Raw genomic sequence first — 20056 nt, forward strand, 5'->3', positions numbered from 1 at the left:
TAAATTTACCTACTTTGGGCTCATAATCCCATGTCCAAAATCTTCAGGGAATCTCTTCACTAATATAACAGCTTTTATTAATCATGCTTTTGTTGCTAAAGTTTTGTTGACTACAGTTTATTCTAATGCTTTCATTCTTATTTTTTTTTTTTTTTTTTTTTTTTGGCTAAACAGCATTCTTGGATAAAGAAAGTCTTAGCTTTGTTTTCAGGTTCCTTTCAAAACACTAATAAAGAAACCCCACAATCTTAACTCTGGGACCTATCCACAAGTCCTTTTTATTTTTGCTGATTTTTCCTTTGGATGCCTGTATTCTTGCAGATTACTTCATCTAAATCCCAAACCAGTGATCAAACAATTCAACCAATTAGTCTCATTTCCTCATAGAAGAAAACAGAGATTTACTTGCATATGCTGAGAAATACAGGAATAGGTCTCCAGTGTCCTAAAATCAGAACAAAACTGCTGTTTACAGGCACTGTTGTTAGGCAGTCTACCCCCCTCATCCTTTGAAAGAAAATTCATCAATAGAAAAACAAAAGCCACGTGGACAGACTTGGTATACTGCCAACTACAGTTCAAGCAAATTCCTTTGATGTGAGGCCACTTATCCACAAAATTTTCCAGAGGAGGTTGCCATTGCTGGGCCTCAAAAAACTGATCCTCCTCCCAATCCTACTCTGTAAACCAAATAATGCCCATTTTCCCTCAAATTTAAACCATTCCTATACAAATTCAATTTTATATTATTTATATTATTACTGGAGAGCTGTCACTAAGTGTAAAGTCTAGCATAAGTGAGAAATATGCTTCAAAATGTATAAACTGGTTTTGTTTATAGAAATTAATAAAATTAAAATTAAAAAGGAAATTAAAAGAAAGTAAAGCAGCAGCAACTTGGTTTATAATAGAGGCCTTGGGCTTCTTTCTTTGAGCAGTTATGCCTGGATTCCAGTTCTTTGGCTTGGGCTTCCTCACATGATTCCATTGCACCTGTACTCTTCTGTCACAATGGTCATCACACATTATAATTGCCTGTTCACGGTCTCCTCCATTAGACCATATGCTTCATGAGACAAAATGTTTTTCTATTTTCTCCATTATTTATTAGAGTGACGTAATACATTGTTTGCCACATAGTGGCAGAGGTAAATTAAAGATGGCCATAATCTTTGTTTGATACCCCTCCCATAGAAAAGGGGTGGGGTCTATGTCCCTTTCCTGATTCTGGGAGGTCTTTATAATTACTTTGACCAATAAGTTGCGGTAGAAGTAATACTGTGCCAATTTCCAACCAATTATTCCCACACCCAAGCAATTCTTAAGAAACCAGCAGCTGTATTTCTTGTCTGTCAGGACACTTGTTCTTAGAGTCCTAAGACTGGCAGGTATGATTAAGAAGATTCTCCAAACACATTAATAATTTTAAGGGAATCCACATCCAGAAATACCTCTTTCCTAAAACTAGTCTACTAACAGCTGAGATGGTTCTCCAAATACAAATCCACACATTCAGATTCTCCATTTCCTATCTCATTTCATAGTAGATTTTCTATTTTACATAAGAAAGACATCAAGTTGGGACGTCCCTGGTGGCACAAGGGATTAAGTCTCAGCATTATGAAGCTTTCAGCACCCACGCATTAAGAGTTTGATCCCTGGCCAGGGAACTAACCCACATGACGCAGCAGACCTCTCCTATATTGCCTACTGCTCTCCTCAGCAGTGTATTTCAGTAGATATGCCTGCTTCCCACTCTGTCTCTGGTGAATCCCCTAACATACATACACCCCTACCCCAAACCTATGGCCTACATCCCAGCTCTTATATGTATAAATAAATAAATCTTTTAAAAAAGACATCAAATTGCCTATCCTGAATTCTCCCAAAGCACACAAAACCTTCAGATTTCACTGATTTGGTGAGGCTTGCACTGATTCATCCTTCACATATTCTTGCTATGAGTAAACAGTGGCACTAGAATGAGAGCATCTGAATTTCAGATATAACACAGAGTAGAGAAGTGGCTTTGGTATTCAAAGATAAGACACATGAACCAAGGTAAGACAAAAGAACCCACACATCGAAAATGACTTACTTTATTGAAAAGCATGTTTCCAACTATTCTCAATAGTTAGAACATGTCTGTTGGAAAGAAAAGAATCTTTAAACAGCTGTAAGCAGTAAGTGATTAATGATACTGTTTTAAATATAACTGAAAATCAACACCACAATGATAGCACCTCATACCTGTGAGAATGGCCCATTTCAAAAAAGCCAGAAACAAGTGCTGGCAAAGATGTGGACTAAAAGAAACTCTCCTCCACTGCCGGTAGGAATGTAGACTGGTCCAGCCCCTATGGATAGTTGTGTGGAGGTTCTTCAAAAAACTAAAAATGGAGCTACCACATGACTCAGCAATTCCACTCCTCGGTATCTACCCAAAGAACATGCAAACATTAATTTGAAAGAAAACCTGCACTCCTATGTTCATACCAGCACTACTGACAATAGCCAAGACATGCAAACAACCTAAATGTCCCAGAACAGATGAGGGGATCAAGAAGATGTGGTATATGTCTCTATCAATCTATCTAGATAAACAAATACAGATATATATATAAATATATATATATATACCCCCCCACACACACATAATGAAATACTACTTAGCAATCAAAAAAGATAAACTCATGTCATTTGTGACAATATGGATGAAAGTGGAAGAGATTTTCTTAAGTGAAGTGAACCAGAAGGAGAAAGATAAATACCAGATGGTTTCACTTATATGTGGCATATAAAAAAACACAAACAAAGGGTCAAAGAAAAACTTAAAAACTTACCATAAATCTGAGACATCTAGGAGAAGAAGGAGAGAGGACAAAAAAAGGAGGGTGGGGGGAGAGCACAATGGAATATGGTGGAAGACTATGGGTGCTTTCATGGTGGGAAAACTAGGGTAGACCACACAGAGGGAGAAATGCTAAACTGTGAAAAAACAAAGGATATAGAATAAAGGCACATCATTAAAAAGTTTTTTAAACAGAATAAACTTCCAGAATATGAAAAAAATAATCAAGTTGTATACTTTAAACTTGTGACAATTCTTATCTGTCAATTATAAGTCAATAAAGCTTTACAAAAAGGAAGAAAAGATAACCTGGTTTTACAACACTTACTGATTGAAGAAAATACAAAGTGAGGGAGTGGGGATGTGTAAAAGAAGATGATGTAAAGAAAACTACTAGAATTGAGCACAGCTAAAATGTAAGAATAAAAACTGAGTTTGTTCTCAAGTCTAATAAAAGGAAATATGCCACTGCATCTAGGAAAAAAAGTGAAAAAAGGCATTTCTTCAATTTAGAGAGGAATTTAGCAAAGGGAGGGGTCTTCATATAAAGGATACTGGACATCATATTAGACATTGTCTCCAATTGAAGTTTTAATAAAATATACAAAACAGCTTCCCCTATTTGGCATTTCTTTCTCATATGGACCCTAATGAATACAAAATATGTTAAGTCACGAAGGCCTGCAAATCAAGTTGAATTAATCAAAATAAATTTCTCTGAAAGTAGTTTGCTATATTGTCAAATTATCAAACCGGGAGGTATATTCTCTACTTAGTAATATTTGTCTATTAATTTGAGGCATATGAGTGGAGGAAAGGTTTTATACAAATTCATGATAGCAGTGAGAAGATACTTGGATAATAGAAATCCTTCATATATAGGTTTCTTAAACTGACTCAACCAGCTTAATACATAAATGAGACTTCCAGCAACTTATTCAGCTGTTTTCCAACCGCAAAGAATTCTTCCCACCATAGTCATCAGTGGTTTTCTCTGGGTAAGGAGTGAAGAGTGTCCTCTGGGATTGTTTTGTAATTTTTTCTTTTTAGAGTGTCTCTCATTCTAAATAAAAGCAAGATGATGCTATATACAGATATAGATATATCTATAACATATATATGCATGTATATGCCTTTGGGCAGTGGTTATATTAGTGAGTTACATACTTTAATATACATAGTATTAAAACTACTGTTATTTATTTTATTAATAAAATGTACTTCATTAGTATAACATTCACATTATTTAGTAAACTGTACTGTATTTTGTTACAGAGGAAATAATGGACATTAATAAAAGGAAAAGAAACCACATTGCCACATCCAAGATTTTAACAATCACATCTTAAGAATGTCTTGTAACAGCAAGATAATAAAATAGAAACTAAATTTGGTATACGAATTATTTTCCCAAAAAGAAGAGTGTGACATCAGCATCTCATTTATCTTAATGGAAAAATTAATAAACTCATCCTTCTTATGTTTAAAAGACACACACCCACAAAGAGAGAGAGAGAGAGAAAGAGAGAGAGAGAGAGAAAATGCCACACTATCAAAGATTTTTTCTGGGCAAAGTTTTCCTTAAGAAACTTTATATAGTTTAAAATACTGCTTAGACTTAACACTTTCCATCTGTCTTCAGAAATATTTGTATTTTCCTGGAAGTACCAAATTTAATATACTAGCCATAAGGAAGAATAACATTGAAACTTACTTTGTAGTCTATGAATACTTATAAAAATGTTTTCAGTAATTTTTATGAATCTTCACTTGTGTCTTAAAAATGCCTTCATTGGGCCTCCCCGGTGGCGCAGCGGTTGAGCGCTGGGTTGCGAAGCTGCCCGCGGCCTCTGCGGCGCCGGTTCGATCCCCGGCTGCTCCCCGGCCACCAGAGGAGGGTCCCACATGGCGTGCAGACCTCTCCTGCCGCCCGCTGCTCCCCTCAGCAGTGTACTTCGGTCCTTCTGCCTGCTCTGCTCCCCGCTCTGGCTCTGGTGAATTCTCTCAACCTCCCGCGCTTCTGACTGTACCCAGTGCATGTATAAACAAAACAAACAAACAAACCAGCAAACAAATAAATAAAGCATGCCTCTATAAAAAAAAAAAAAAAAAAATGCCTTCATTAACAATATTTATAATACATAATTCATATTTGTACATTTTTAAATCTTCTAATCCTTTGAGTATATATTTCAGTTGATGATTCATATGGTGCCCATTCTTTTGTATTCTTATATTTTACTAAATAGATTTTATAGCATCAAAACATTGTAACATCATAACTAATTATCTACCAAGTATGGCTTCTGTAGTCGGAAGTTTCAATGCTTAGAAAATGAAATTTCTGCTTTATAAGATTTTGATATATGAGACCTATGAGTACATCTTAAGCCAGTTTTTAATTTCTGCTATAATCCTCCTGTCGAAAGATAGGTGTAAAAAAGATCATCTTGTTTAAATATAATAATGATGTTCATTTTAGAGATGAGGAAAATAAGATCATTTATGTTACAGACCCATGATTACAGTTAATAAGAAGCAATGAAGAGATTTAAACCAAGCCTCTTCAGGTGAAAGCATCTACTAAGCTACCAATGTTTATTCATGCTTTATTGCCCATTTATCCACTCAACAAAGACTATGCTTATTCTACTAGGTTCTGGGGTAGAGGTGAAGGATACAGAGCTGGTACCCTCAAGAAAAAAAAAACATTCAGGAGACTGTCAGAAAAAAGAAAGTCAGTGACCATATGTCAGTCTGACAGGTATTATACAAGTGCCCAGGGTTCTGGCAACACTCAACTTGGGGTAGAGTGCCTAGGAAGAGCAGGAAAGTGGTAACAATGAAGACAGTGATGTAGGCAATGGCGCCAGACAAAAAAAATAAAATTCTTGAATGCCATGCTAAGGTGTTTGGACTTTATGATGATGATGACGATAGAGAGTTCTCTGATTAATTTAGTCAGCTAAGTCTATTCACTCTCTTTTGAAATTAGAAGGGCAAATATAAAAGAGTAGTAATGGGATTAAATGAATGACAGTCAATTAGATAATTTAAGAAGTAAAACTAACAAGTCTCAAAAAGAGAAAGGAAGGGGGGAAGGGGAACCCTGAATACCTCCAAGCAGTCTGATTTAGGAGACTTAGAGAGGGGTGCTGCACTTTACAATGTTACAAAAACAGGGGACTGGAATATAAGGCAGGTACAGAATAAAAAGAAAATAGGACCCAAAATAAAACCTTAGCAAACACTGATGTTTGAGTGGGTGGAGTGGATTACTGCATTTAGTTACATATTAAGAAGGGAAAATATTGAAGAGGAGAAAAGTATTAGGTTTAGGTCATGGAAATAAAATGTTAAGCCAATGAATTCATAAGGGACATGGAGAAGAATACATGCGATAAGGCCCATACAGCTGAAGAGTGTTTGCATTCTTGCAACCACAAGAGTGAGATGAGCCAAGAACACAACTGGAGTTAAACTATGGAGTAGAAGGCCCAGCTAAAACTGAACTGGGCAGGAAGAGTTACAGAACTCCACTCCCCAGATTAACAATAATTTAATTTAAAAAATAGGTACACAGAAATGAAATGAATAATATTTAGTGGCAACAAAAAACCATGGTTTTGAAAGGGAAGTAAGGGTGGTTCAGGATGGATTTGAGCATCAAACAAAGGACAAGATCGTGAGAGTACTGACCTGGGTTAGAAATAAAATAAACTGTGCTAAGCCTATAATCTTGAGAATGTCTTGTGGATAGTAGATCTTTGTAGCTCCTGACGCTGTTTTAGAGTCAGTATAAATATATTAGATGTGTATCCACATTACTTCACCTCCTTACAGTCATAACTGCAGGACCAAGACACTGGAGTTATTCCCCAAAAGACTGTATGCTTACAGTCTTGCTTTATTTCCTTGCTCCAATTCTAAGAGCACCAAGTCCACTCAAAGTGAATATGATTGGCAGACGGGGAGTCAGTATCATGCAGCCTTCATGCTGGTCTTCTCATTTTCATTCTAGTCCCTCATCTCCAATCTTTTATCCATGTAACAGGCAAAGTAATCTTTTAAAACTTTAACTGGATGCCATCATCCCTCTGTGTCGGGGCCCAGACCTGGGGCCCAGACCTGCTTCAGGCAAGAACCCGGATGTTCAGGTCTGGGCCCCAGGTCTGGGCCCCGACACCTCTGTTTCAAATATCCCCACGGTTTCCCAAATGATCAAAAATAACCATGAAACTGTACTATGACCCATGAGCCGTGACATGCGACTCCTATCTATCTTAAACCACATCTCATGCCACCCTCTCCTTCTGGACCTTTTAAACATGTTACTATCTCAGTCTCAAATGCTTTTTTCCCAGGGTTTCACAATTTGACTTCTCATCTTTCAGGTTCTATCTTAAATGTTATCTATGTAATTCCCACAGACATCCCTGGCCTCACACTATGCAAGTACATCCCCTGGCTATTCTTCTGTAAATTTCCTTCAAAATCCAGGTTGTAGCTGTATTTCTTATCACTTGAATATGACCTATATATTGCACAAAGGTGGTAATTTGTCTTTTATTTACCTACACTCAGATTTTAAAGAACTTGGCAAGCAGGGGATACTCAATAAATTTCTGTCAAAGAAAGGAAAGAGAATAGAAAAAGTGAACACAGAGAAGCAACAAAAAGATTTTGAAGAACTGGCAGAATTGGAAAGAAAACAGAGAAAGGACCTTCTAAAAGAACTGGTCACCAATGCCATTTGACCAAGTACAAAACTAGGTCCAAACTTTAAATTACTGTCATTAACTCAACTGGTGTTAGAAATTTATAAAATGAAACTATATCTGAAGAATATTTTATGATATACCTATTATGTTAAGCTGTTCTAAAAATATATATTAAATTTTTTACATGTAAACATTCCATTATTGAGGAGAACAATCTTAATTAACAAATATAGTATCATTTTAGATCTTCCACAACTCAGACCCAAAGTATAAAACAATCTGTCTAATATAAGAAGACTCAACTTTGATCTGGGAGGATGTTAACAGTTAATTTTGTATCAGCACGGCTAGATATGGTACCTAGATATTTGTTTAAACATTACTCTAGCTGTCTCTGTGACAGTACTTCTTAGAAGAGATTAACATTTAAATCAGTAGACTTTTGAATGAAGCAGATTACCCTCTATAATAAAGATGAGTCTCATCTAATCAGTTAAAGGTCTTACCAGGAAAAACACTTTTCTCCCCTCAAGAAGAGGGAATTCTGTCAGTAGACTGTTTTTGGAGCAAAGCATCCACACTTTCCCGGTAGGTTTCCTACACTGCAGATTTTGCATTTGTCAGCCTCTACAACTGTGTAAGTGAATTCTTTAAAATCAGTCTCTCTCTCTCTCTACACACACACACACACACACACACACACACACACACACATTGGTCCTGTTTCTCTAGAGAACACTAATACATGTATAAGTAAAAAAAACATGACTTCAAATTCCAACTCTGGTACTTACTACCTAGAGGATACTGAGTTTCTTTGGAATGACTCTTCAATTACACAAAGAATGGATTTTTAAAAAGTCAACTACCATAGACTTTAATGGTAACATTAATGACTCCATCTCCAAAAGTCACAACTCAACCACTATGGCTAAATAAATGTAAACCAAAAATATACAAAAACTAATTTTAGATAAGTTTTTCATGTATTCATTTAAAACTAGTATAAGCATATCAATTAATTAAATACAAATTAATAAAAGTTCTGAAAGTCAAAATCCAAAGTACTTTCCATGGCAGAAATTATTGGAAAAGTATCCCAAGGTCACACTGAATTCATCAGACAGATGGCATTTATTTGGCACCTTGTCAATAAAAATTAACTTATTCCATCAGGGAAATAATATACTTGCATATTTCCAGCTTTAAAAATAAATTACCTCATTTCATAGTGAAAACGTTTATTTCACAAGGCAGTGCTATTTTGTAAAATATGCTCCTCTCTAAATTATTATAAATGTTATGCATTTAACCACTAGACAATCATTGAAATGAGAAGTTTCTTTGCTTAGAAAGACATGAAATTCAGTAACTTCCATGATTTATTTTTTAAGTAGGTGATTACAGCATTTGGAATTCTATCAAATATTTTACAAATTTTACTGTAGTGAATATAAAATATTATTAAAATGCACAGAATTGAGCTAAAATTGCCACTTTCAATTATGCCATTATTTTACGAGTTGAAGTTTATAATTTTAAAGTTATAAATTTATAATACTATAAAATTACCTATATAAAATACCCAACATTTTTTAAAGGTCTATAAAAAATTCTTAAGACAATATTAAATAAAGATTATTTTGTCCAAAATACTGATGATAACAAATATGAATTTTCAGAAGAATACCTGAGAAGCAGGTAGAAAATTTTGGTAATGAAATATACAAATGATCCCCAAAAGTATAATCTTACATGTAGAAAATTTTTGAAAAGGTAATAAAAGCACACTCTCATTTGCTCTCCTCAACTGCTAATTTGTACAACAGGGGGGCAGGGTGAAAGTATTGCCTCAGAGAAAACTCTTCTTAAAAATTTCTCGACAGCTAAACTGCAACCGAGTTAAGGAAAAAAATAGAGATAAACAAGAGTTTAAAAGCATATACAAAGAAACAGTTTGAAAAACTACAAAAATATTAAAAAATAGATCAGAAAAATTTAATAACTTCAAATGAGAAAATATCAATATTAAACTTTATATACATTCAAATTTAAGAAATGTCAGAACCATTGCAGCCAGAACACAATTGTATAAACTGACACCTACTTGTGTGTTTGCTTGGAGGATGGAGTACGAATTCTGATGAGCCACAATATCAAATCACTTAAAGTCATTTAAAATCCTTATTTGAAAATCTATTGTTTTTAAAAAGTATTAAAATTATGATTAAAGTTGCTACTAAACAACTTTTTTAAGTAGAAAGAAAACTTATTTAAAGTGATGTGTGAGTGAGTTGTACTTTAGGAGATGTCCCAAATACCTGGAACTATTCATCCATGGTTTTTTGTTGTTCTTTTTTTTTTTAATTTACATTTTCTTAGTTAAAAGTGACTTTCGAATTCAACTATTTTACATTCATACTCAAAGCAAGAATATCACTTACAATATGTATGGACAATAATATCCAAACCACATGAATATTTTGAATGATAGACAACAACAAAATCTATTCCAATCTCAAAATTGTTAAATTACCAGAAAAGCTTCCTTTACATTGAGGTTAAATCTACCATTCCTATAATAACTTCCACCCACTGACTTTTGTTCTACATTCTGAGGCTGTACCATGCCAATATAATTTTTATACATGAAAATCTTTCAAATATTTGAAGACTTAACTGTATCACTTTCAAGTCTTTTCTTCTAGCATAAACATTTCTATTTCCTCCAACTCTTTCTCACTTAACAAGTTTTTAATAAATGTCACTGAAGACTTAACTATATCGCTTTCAAGTCTTTTCTTCTAGCATAAACATTTCTATTTCCTCCAACTCTTTCTCACTTAACAAGTTTCTAATAAATGTCACTGCTTTGGTCATTTTTCTCTGGATATGTCTCAATTTGTCAATGCTCCTTCAAAAAATGTGGCATCCAAATCTAAACACTATATTCCAGATGTGATCTGGGTATGTGCCCCAAAGAATCATTGTCCCCCTTCTTAAAATTTCTTAATTTTTAGTCCTGAAGACTGGGATTTAGGATCCTTCTTAAAAACATGTAATATCACGCATATAAATACTACCTGAGATGAAACCTGGCAACTTTCCTTAATTCTCCATATGCTTTGTGTAAACTTAAATCAAAACACCTGGAAGAACAGCACAGATTGTGACAACATTATTTTTGGACCTTAAACTTAAATTTCCATTCAAGTTTTCCACACTTAAAGTGTCTAGATGAATATGCAGAATCAATGAACTGTTACTTATACTTTCAAAAGTCATTTACAGTAAAAGATAAGTTTTTCTGCTTTGCAAAAGAGATTATATATCTATACATACATTTAAACAATCCTTAGATCTTGATGTAAAGAAACGGTGTTTGAATCATGCCTACATCTTTCTAAGTTTCTAAATTTTTCCTAATTAATGCCATACTCAAAAAAGAAGATAGTTTGGTTTTTTAAAGTACTTCTGGGCACACACTGGATTCCTACTACTTATATATAGAATGTTCTACCTGCTATTTAGCAAGTCACATAAACATTTTCATAAGTATAACATTTAGTCTGCTCAGAAAAAAAAAGGGTTTATTTAACAAAATCACCATCTACATTGCCATAATAAATGAAAATTAATATTTTTGTAAATAATTATTGCTAAACTGGTAACTGAGGTAAAAATTAAGAGATCTGAGCTATTGGGGCCTCCCTGGTGGCACAAGGGGTTAGGCACCGCTCTATGAAGCAATCCGCAGCCTCTGCAGCATGAGTTCGATCCCCTGGGCGGCCAGGGAGCAATCCAAATGGCGAGGCAGACCTCTCCTGTCTCGAGTTTGATCCCTGGCTGGCCAGGGAGCAACCCACATGGCAAGGCAGACCTCTCCTGTCTCGCCCGCTGCTCCTCTCAGCAGCGTACTTCTGTCAGTCTACCTGTTCTGTTCCCCACTCTGTCTCTGGTGAATCCTCTCACCCCCCTCATCTCTGGCCTGTACCCCAGTTCTTGTATGCATAAATAAATAAATCTTTTAAAAAAAGAGAGAGATCTGAACTATTGCAGCTACTTCATACAACTTTTTATATACACATTCCACCATGCAGTGTGTTTTCTTATTCTTTAATATAGGATAGATGAAAATACTAGGCCTATTTCAAAACACTGGAAATTAATTAACAAAAGGGTATTTTAGAATAAGTATAAATCAAAATCAAAGACTTATCACTACAGAAAATTTATTAATTATTGCTAAACTGGTAACAGAAAATTTATTATTTATTAAAAAATTATTAATATCTAATAAGATATTCACTTTTCTAGAGCATTAAAAAATTAATTACTTTCTTAAATAATATTTGAATTTCTAGAGATGTAGAAAAATATAGGGTAGTAAAAAATAAAAATTACAAACTAAACCAGAGGTGGAAGTCAAAAATTTTCCCTGGTCCTCAAGTCTCCTGAATATTGCTAAAGGTTCTAAAGTGTCTTAATTGAAAGAGTAAGCAACCTTCATTTCTAGAAATGGTTATGACCATTTCTACATTACGAGGTATATGTTTCCATATGATGTTGAACATGGGGTAATAAAGTAAGTTTTGCCTCACAATTCAAATAATGAATTATCTATTTCAAGTCTTTTTTGGAATTCTGAAGGAAATGATATACAAACAAGAATAAAAGCAGAAAAAAACAAATTTTAGTATTTCATTTTGCTTCATCTAAAGATTTCTTTTTACACATGTCTCTGAGAATTTTCTAGGAAAAAATAAAGTAAATAAATAAAGCATATTACTGGCTAATTCCCTTTGAAAACCAGTGTTGCTGAAAAGCTTTGTGATTGTCAAAATCAAACTCATAATGTGTAAGTTAAAAACTAAATAATTAATGAATATTATCTACCAATTTTCAGGCTCAAATATTGTTACTAGGCCCTCCTCTCCCCTTACTTGGAAGTCCCAAAGATATTTAAAATTTATTATGTTCCAAAAAGAACTTTCTAAGTCCCTCATAAACGTAGCACATTTTTCTGAAACTCAGTGAATGATACCACAATCAATTTACTCATTAAGAAATCTAGGAGATACCATAATATCAGCTGCAATTACCACTATTTGGGAACAGTTACTTTAGACCAAGTATTATATACTAGGTATATTTATATCAAATCTAAACCCCCTCCTCCAAAGAACCTACAAAATAGGTATCATTCTGAAAAATATCAGTAATATTAGGAATTCGGTTTAGTTTTAATTCATTCAGGTTTCCTCCAGTTAATGTGATCACTGAACACTTCTCAAAAACTTTGCTAAAAAAAAACCAATGGTGCCAGTAAGAATCAGACTTTTTTTTTTTTAAAGATTTATTTAGTAGGGCCTCCCCGGTGGCGCAACGGTTGAGCGCTGGGTTGCAAAGCTGCCCGCGGCCTCTGCGGCACCGGTTCGATCCCCGGCTGCTCCCCGGCCACTGAGCGAGGGTCCCGCATGGCGCGCAGACCTCTCCTGCCGCCCGCTGCTCCCCTCAGCAGTGTACTTCGGTCCTTCTGCCTGCTCTGCTCCCCGCTCTGGCTCTGGTGAATTCTCTCACCCTCCCGCGCTTCTGACTGTGCCCAGTGCTTGTATAAATAAATAAAAAATAAATCTTTAAAAAAAAAAAAAAAAAAAAAAAAGATTTATTTAGTTATTTACACAAGAATTGGGTCCAGTCAGAAGCACAGCAGGGTGAGAGAATTTACCAGAGCCAGAGTGGGGAGAGAACAGGCAGAGTGACGAAATACACTGCTGAGGGGAGCAGCGGGCCCAGCAGGAGAGGTCTGCGCACCATGTGGGACCTTCGCAGGTGGCCAGGGATTGAACCGGCGCTGCAGAGGTTGAGGGCAGCTTTGCAGCCCGGCGCTCAACAGCTGCGCCACCAGGGGAGGCCCTAAGAATGAGACTTTTTAAATGATTTTACTTTAATGCTTTTTTTTAAAACTACCATCACAAATTTTCCATTAGTTCTTCCTTTTTGCCAAAATCATATCAGTGATGTATAAAGATGAGTCCCTAAAAAGAGTAAATACAAGTTTAAGCTATATTGTTTATAATTAATCAAAACTTCACCTCCTATAGTGAGATACCTTGGTGTAATTCCAATTTCAGATGATTTATTTATGAGAATTTGACTGTTAGAATAAAGTACTTAAATAGTAGGGTAAATAAAGAATGTATCAATGTTATGCTTTTTATAGGAGTGGATAAACAGAGTAAATTACTATTTCTATGAGATAGCAATAATGTACATTAATTGGGCACCAACCAGGCACTAAGCCTAAATGGTATGGGAAGTAGGTGAACAAGTTATAACATAAGATCCCTTCTCTGTGGACACTAAATGAATAATATAACACTAACAAAAGAGACCAAGAGTGCTTTGATAGGAGCCTCCCTAGTGGTGCACGGGTTAAGTCTTAGCACTATCAATCTATCACCAGCCACTGCTGCATGAGTTGATCCCTGGCCAGGGAGCTGACCCACAAGGTGCAGCAGACCATACCTGTCTTGCCTGATGCTCCCTCAGCAGTGGATTTCAGTAGATCTACCTGTTCTGCTCCCCACTCTATCTCTGGTGAACACTCTCACCCTTGCACCTCAGGCCTACACCCCAGTTCTTACATGCATAAATAAATAAAAATCTTTTTTTAAAAAAGAATACTTTGATAGAATATCATTAATTACCAAAAGCAATATAAAATGACGCATAACTAAAAGAACTCATAAGAGAGGGAGATGACTCTTCAAACATACAATATAAAATACTACTAAAAAAATAGCAAATTTAGCATAATAAATAGTACAAGTATATTTGTATACAGTAAATATGCAGTACAAAGCAGAGGAGGCAGAAATATTTCCAAAGAAATTATGTAAATCTGCCTTAGCTGCCTCTTACATATACATGCATTATCAATTTGCACAATACCTTTCTTTAAAAAAGTTCCACAGAAGAAGAGCACAAGGGTGATGGGAATTTTACAGGGACTATAACCAAGATGAAAATGCATACATTGTACAAAAATGAAAAATAATGTAAAAAATATAAAAAATTAAAAATAAATTTAAATTTAAAAAAAGTTCCACAGAAACAATAATTTATTTAACACAGTAGGTGCAACATCCTACCAAAATACAAAGCAACTGTCTCCAACTTCCAAATATTACCCATCTGTCTACAAAGTGTCACAATTAGATGTACTGACATAAGCACAATGCACTACCAAATGCTGGAAATTCTGCAAGAATTAAAAAATATGGGCACATGGAAATGAGATAATCCAAGTAATGCAACAGCATTCTTAAAAATGATTATTTCAACATCTTGAAAAACCCACATACAGTATCAATGCCAAGTAAAAGAAATTGCACACAAAACCAAAAAAATGGGTATTTCAGTATGTAACTTAGGAAAATAAATTGGAAGTTACTTATATAAGAATTTATTTTTATATATCTAGCAAGGTTTTAGTGCTGTATTCAAAATGAAAGCTATCACATCACAGACTATATCACTATTTAAAAGTATGAGATCAAAATATACCTATTTGCAACTGTATCAAGCTCATTATTTCAAGTAATATTAACCTTTAATTTTCACTTATTATGGTCTAAATTGCTACCACCAAATCCATGCAAAGTTGTTCATTTTCTAAATATTTAGGGATGCCTGTTATTGCAGTAGGAAAGATTTAAGACATACGTCAATTTTGCTAAAAATAGATTTTTCTATTCTTTAAATTCAGAACAAATCAAGTGATGGATTTAGAAAAACTGTACTCTATATTTTACATATGTTAATGGTAACTACTAGCTCCCTTATGGAAAATCCACAAAAGGGCTACTTAAATGTCAACTCTGGATTTAGAAAAATGATAAACTCATATTATTCAGAAAAATACGCAATCTTTGTTTTAACTTACAAGGTGCATGCAAAACAGTGTTAGTAGACATTTCAAAAACAAGTTTTGTTACGATGAATTATTCTACTACAAAATAATTTATTGTCTGTAAAATGAAACCCAAATTGGCTTAAAAATAAAAACTTTCTTTACCATGGTCTTAAATTTAGAAATAAAGGGCCTCTCCTGGTGGCGCAGCAGTTGAGCGCTAGGCTGTAAAGCTGCCCACAGCCTCTGCAGTGCCAGTTCAATCCCGGGTTGCCAGCAAGGGTCCCACATGGCGGGACAGACCTCTCCTGCCACGCCTGCTACTCCCCTCAGCAGTGTATTTCGTCAGTCTGCCTGTTCTATTCCCCGCTCTGGTGAATTCTCTCACCCTCCCATGCTTCTGACTGTACCCAGTGCTTGTATAAATAAATAAAATAAATCTTTTAAAAAAAAATTAGAAATAAAGTGTTATATTTTTAATGTTTTATATATATATTTATACTTAATATACTTTTAAAAGACGCTTGATTTGGATTTTTTTCAAACTTGAACTCCATTCAATATTTTATTAATAATTGAAAAAATTTTCCAAAAGAACAACAAAACAGTTGTATTTAAAATACAAGTTAAAGTTTACATACCTTGGCTTCCGAAATGCTAAACTGTATTGTTGGCAAGCCAGACCCACGGTGGGAGTATAAACAATAGGCATGAATTTCTCAATGTCAGACATTAGCATTCTATAGAAGAGCTTTTCATTTCTATCTTGAAGATCCATTAAGAGAAGATACCTGTGAAAATTGGATATGATTAGATTCACATCCCAACAGTTTCAAAATAGCTGCTTCAAAATCTAATAATGCAATTACTAACAAAATATAAAGTATATCTGTCACAGAAGAAAACAGTTGATCAAAAAAAGACTTTAGAAATATTCTTAAATACCTCAAAGAATGAAGTCATACATCTGAGTTAGTGACATTCAAGCATTAAAATCACTGCTGAAAGAACATAGTTATATTTAATTTTAAAGACTTCATTGTTAAATAAAAGGCAGGTGAAAAATACTATAACATATAGATGAAACATTAACTTAACTAAATACAACTACTATTTAAGGGGCCTCCCTGGTGGCGCAAGGGGTTAAGCACCTCACTATGAAGCAATCCGAAGCCTTTGCAGCACCAGTTCAATCCCCGGCCAGCCAGGGAGCAGCCCACATGGCATAGCAGACCTCTCCTGTCTTGCCCGCTGCTCCCCTCAGCAGTGTATTTCACTCAGTCTGCCTGTTCTGTTCCCCACTCTGTCTCTGGTGAATCCTCTTACCCACTCCCTGCCATCTCTGGCCTGTACCCCAGCTCTTGTATGCATAAATAAATAAATCTTTAGGGGGAAAAAAAGAAAAAAAAAAACTTTAATTTCCAGTATTGAATAGCTAAGGCAAATGACAAGCAGAAAATGAGTAAGGAATTCAATACCGATCCTAAAAATTACTAAATTAGACAAGTTCAAGGGCCTTTTCTTATTATTTGTACCAAATGGTCTTTTTTTTTCCTAGAGGCTTTGCTGAACCCAGTTATCTTTCTGAACATAAATCTTTTATGTAACCTTCAACATTTTTGTAGAATAAAGCTCAAACTGTTTGGGATAACTTAAAAGAATCCTGCAAAATTGTATTTAATCTTATGAGCCCCCTCCCCTTTTCATTATGAAAGGAAAGGGAGAAAGAAAGAGAGGTACAGGTAGGCAGGAGAGGTATTGCTCCTGTTTTGCAAAGGGGAAAGGTTTGGAAAAAGAATCAGCAGACTTTGGACTGATTTCTAGTCCCTGAAATATGGAAAATGCAAACAGTTCAGAGTGAAAGTTACAAGGATTCTAAAACTTAAAATTACATGGGTTATATCAACCAAAAAAATTAACATTTGGTGTTGGCGAGGATGCGGAGGAAAAGGAACTCTCCTGCAGTGCTGTTGGGAGTGCAAACTGGTCCAACCATTATGGAAAGCTGTGTGGAGATTCCTCAACCTGCTAAAGATGGGGCTTCCATATGACCCAGCAATTCCACTCCTAGTATTTACCCAAAGGACACAGAATCATTAATTCAAAAGGGCACCTGCACCCCTATGTTTACAGCAGCACTATTTACAATAGCTAAGCTATAGAAACAACCCAAATGCCCAAAATTAGATGACTGGCTCAAGAAGATGTAGTACATATACACAATGGAATACTACTCAGCAATCAAAAAAGATAAACTCATGCAATTTGCAGCAACATGGATGGAGCTGGAAGGGATCATGCTCAGCAAAATAAGCCAGAAAGAAAAAGAAAAATACCGGATGGTCTCACTCATAGCAGGAATTTAGAAAACCTAAATAAGGGACCAGGAGAAAGACTAATTATAATAAAGTAAAAATCAAAATCAACAAGCAACTATAAGCCAGAGACATACTACAGGGGGTCAGGGGGAAAGGGTAGGAGGGATTATGGTCAAAATAAGGGGCTTGGGAATTGTATGGGGACTATAATCAAGATGAAAAAGCATACATTGTACAAAAATGAAAAATGACATAAAAATATATAAAATAAAGTATATAAAAATTAACATTTGGAAAGAAAATGATGAATTTTACATACACTAAAATTGTTACAGCAATGTGGAAGTCGGTCATCATTGCTAAGGCATAGAGCTATTCTCAGGCCTGGTCTTATTTTACATATCACACTTCATGCAGGTGACATTCCCTGAAGCTCCAACAGCTCTTGTTGATCGTTCAAAATCTTCAATGGCCCACTTTTTCAGAGAGTAACAGCAGAAGTCCTTTAGTGGCTACAAAGTCAGACACAATCTGTCCCTCGTTACCTCACTAACTTCCTCCCCCAATGTACCATTCTTCCCCATACTCATTCTTCTCTAGTCACAGGGATCCCTTCAAATCCTTGAACACACCAGATAATTATTTGCTCTTAACTCACCTTCTCAAGGAAGTCTATTGTGATAAACAATTTAACAATGCAGACTGCCCATACCCACCACTCCCCGGTATACTCAGTCTCTCTTGCCCTACTCTACTTTTTCTTTTTTCATTAGTAATTGTAACTTTCTAACATAATAATTTGTTTATACTTTACTATTTCATACTTTAAAATATAATTTTAAATAATTTCATTGTGTGAGGGTAGATATCACTCTGTCCCAATATCTTAAAAGGCACCAGACTGAGTTGATGCTAAATAAATAGTTGAGGAATAGTCTCTGGTGAAAATGTGAGTCACAGTTTGTAAGGGTCAGAAAGACCACAATACAGGTTTTCTATGATCCAGCAGACTGGGTAGAGGCGGAGTCAGAGTCCTCAGTGGTTTTGCAGGTCTTTATTGGGATTACAAGGTACACGGCAGACAGGGGTGCTGTGGGGCCGGTAGGCTGGCAGGCCTCCCAGCCCCCAGCAGGTCTTCACTCTGGGCTCTCCGGCCTTCTCTCGGCTTCTGCTTCTCTTGCTTCTCTCTCGGCTTCTGCTGGCATCCCCATGACGCCACCCTTAAAAGCCCAGTCGAATCCCATCTACCTATGCCCACAGCCTACTCCAGGTGCCCGCCATCTGGCATGCATTCAGGACCGCAGGGTTCCGTCATCTATACTAATGGCAGGAGGGCAGAAAAGCCTGACATTTTTCCTTAGCCTACAGTTCACCCCTCAGGGTTTTCTGCCATATAGTCTTCATATATACAATTTTCTTAGCAAACATAAACAATGCAGCCATGGCCCACAAAAGCAAATACATCACAATATAACAACAAAATACAACATAACACAAATAAGTCCAGGCAGGGCCCCAACCTAGTGGCAAAAGACAATTATTGGTACCAGCAGATAAGCCACCAAATCTGCTGCCAAAGGCCCTGCTCATACGAGGGAGGGGAATCACTCACGGCATCTACTGTAACACACCAGGAGCCGTCAGGCTTCCTGGCCTTCTCTAGCTATAGTCTCGGCTACAAGCCACACACAGCATCCACCCACAGCATGCACTCACTCTAGGATTGGTGATTCTATTCTGTTGGGGGTAATTGCCAACCCTCAGGGTTTCTGTCTGCAGTCGCTCCAACATTCGGCCTTCATAGCCACCAATGCGACTCGCAGACCCCCTGCACTCAGGCCAACCCACTGCACAAGCACATGGGTCGGGGATCCTTGGATACAAACTCTACATTCAGCTTGGGCTCCACCCCAAGCCACGTTCCCCACCCATCCCCCAAGGATGGGTTCCTCAGCTCCTCACCCTAACTCGAGAACGAGCAGAGCATCACCCACAGGTGATTTTACGAGACTCACTGGACTTCCTCAGCTTACTTAGTGCTTAACAGCCACTCAGGGCTTCCCAAACTTAGCATTAGTACCAGCTTTTGCCTTCTCAGTTGGCTTTTCTCCTTCGCCTAGTTTCTGGGCAAACACAGGCTGCTTTTGGCCATCAAGGCCCACTGGCCACCCCCAGATTCTCAAAAAAAATAAAATAAAATAACCTGCCAAGGTCCTCCGCCTTCTGGCGGGATTGTCAGTCCAAGTCCATT

The 20056-nt window shown here is 36.2% G+C and overlaps 1 protein-coding gene across 2 annotated transcripts in view; it reads right to left on the reverse strand.

The window, feature by feature from the left end:
* The window catches only part of ME1 (malic enzyme 1), a 133099-nt gene that overhangs the window by 89693 nt on the left and 23350 nt on the right, over positions 1 to 20056 (reverse strand). For both annotated transcript variants that reach the window (XM_037520026.2, XM_037520027.2), the window contains exon 3: positions 16129 to 16278. In XM_037520026.2, coding sequence (XP_037375923.1) covers positions 16129 to 16278 — 150 coding nt within the window. The remainder of the gene's footprint in view (positions 1 to 16128; positions 16279 to 20056) is intronic.

The sequence above is a fragment of the Talpa occidentalis genome, unplaced genomic scaffold (assembly GCF_014898055.3).
Source record: "Talpa occidentalis isolate TD23 unplaced genomic scaffold, MPIMG_talOcc4v2.1 talOcc4.2, whole genome shotgun sequence".
NCBI classification, from domain to species: Eukaryota; Metazoa; Chordata; class Mammalia; order Eulipotyphla; family Talpidae; genus Talpa; species Talpa occidentalis.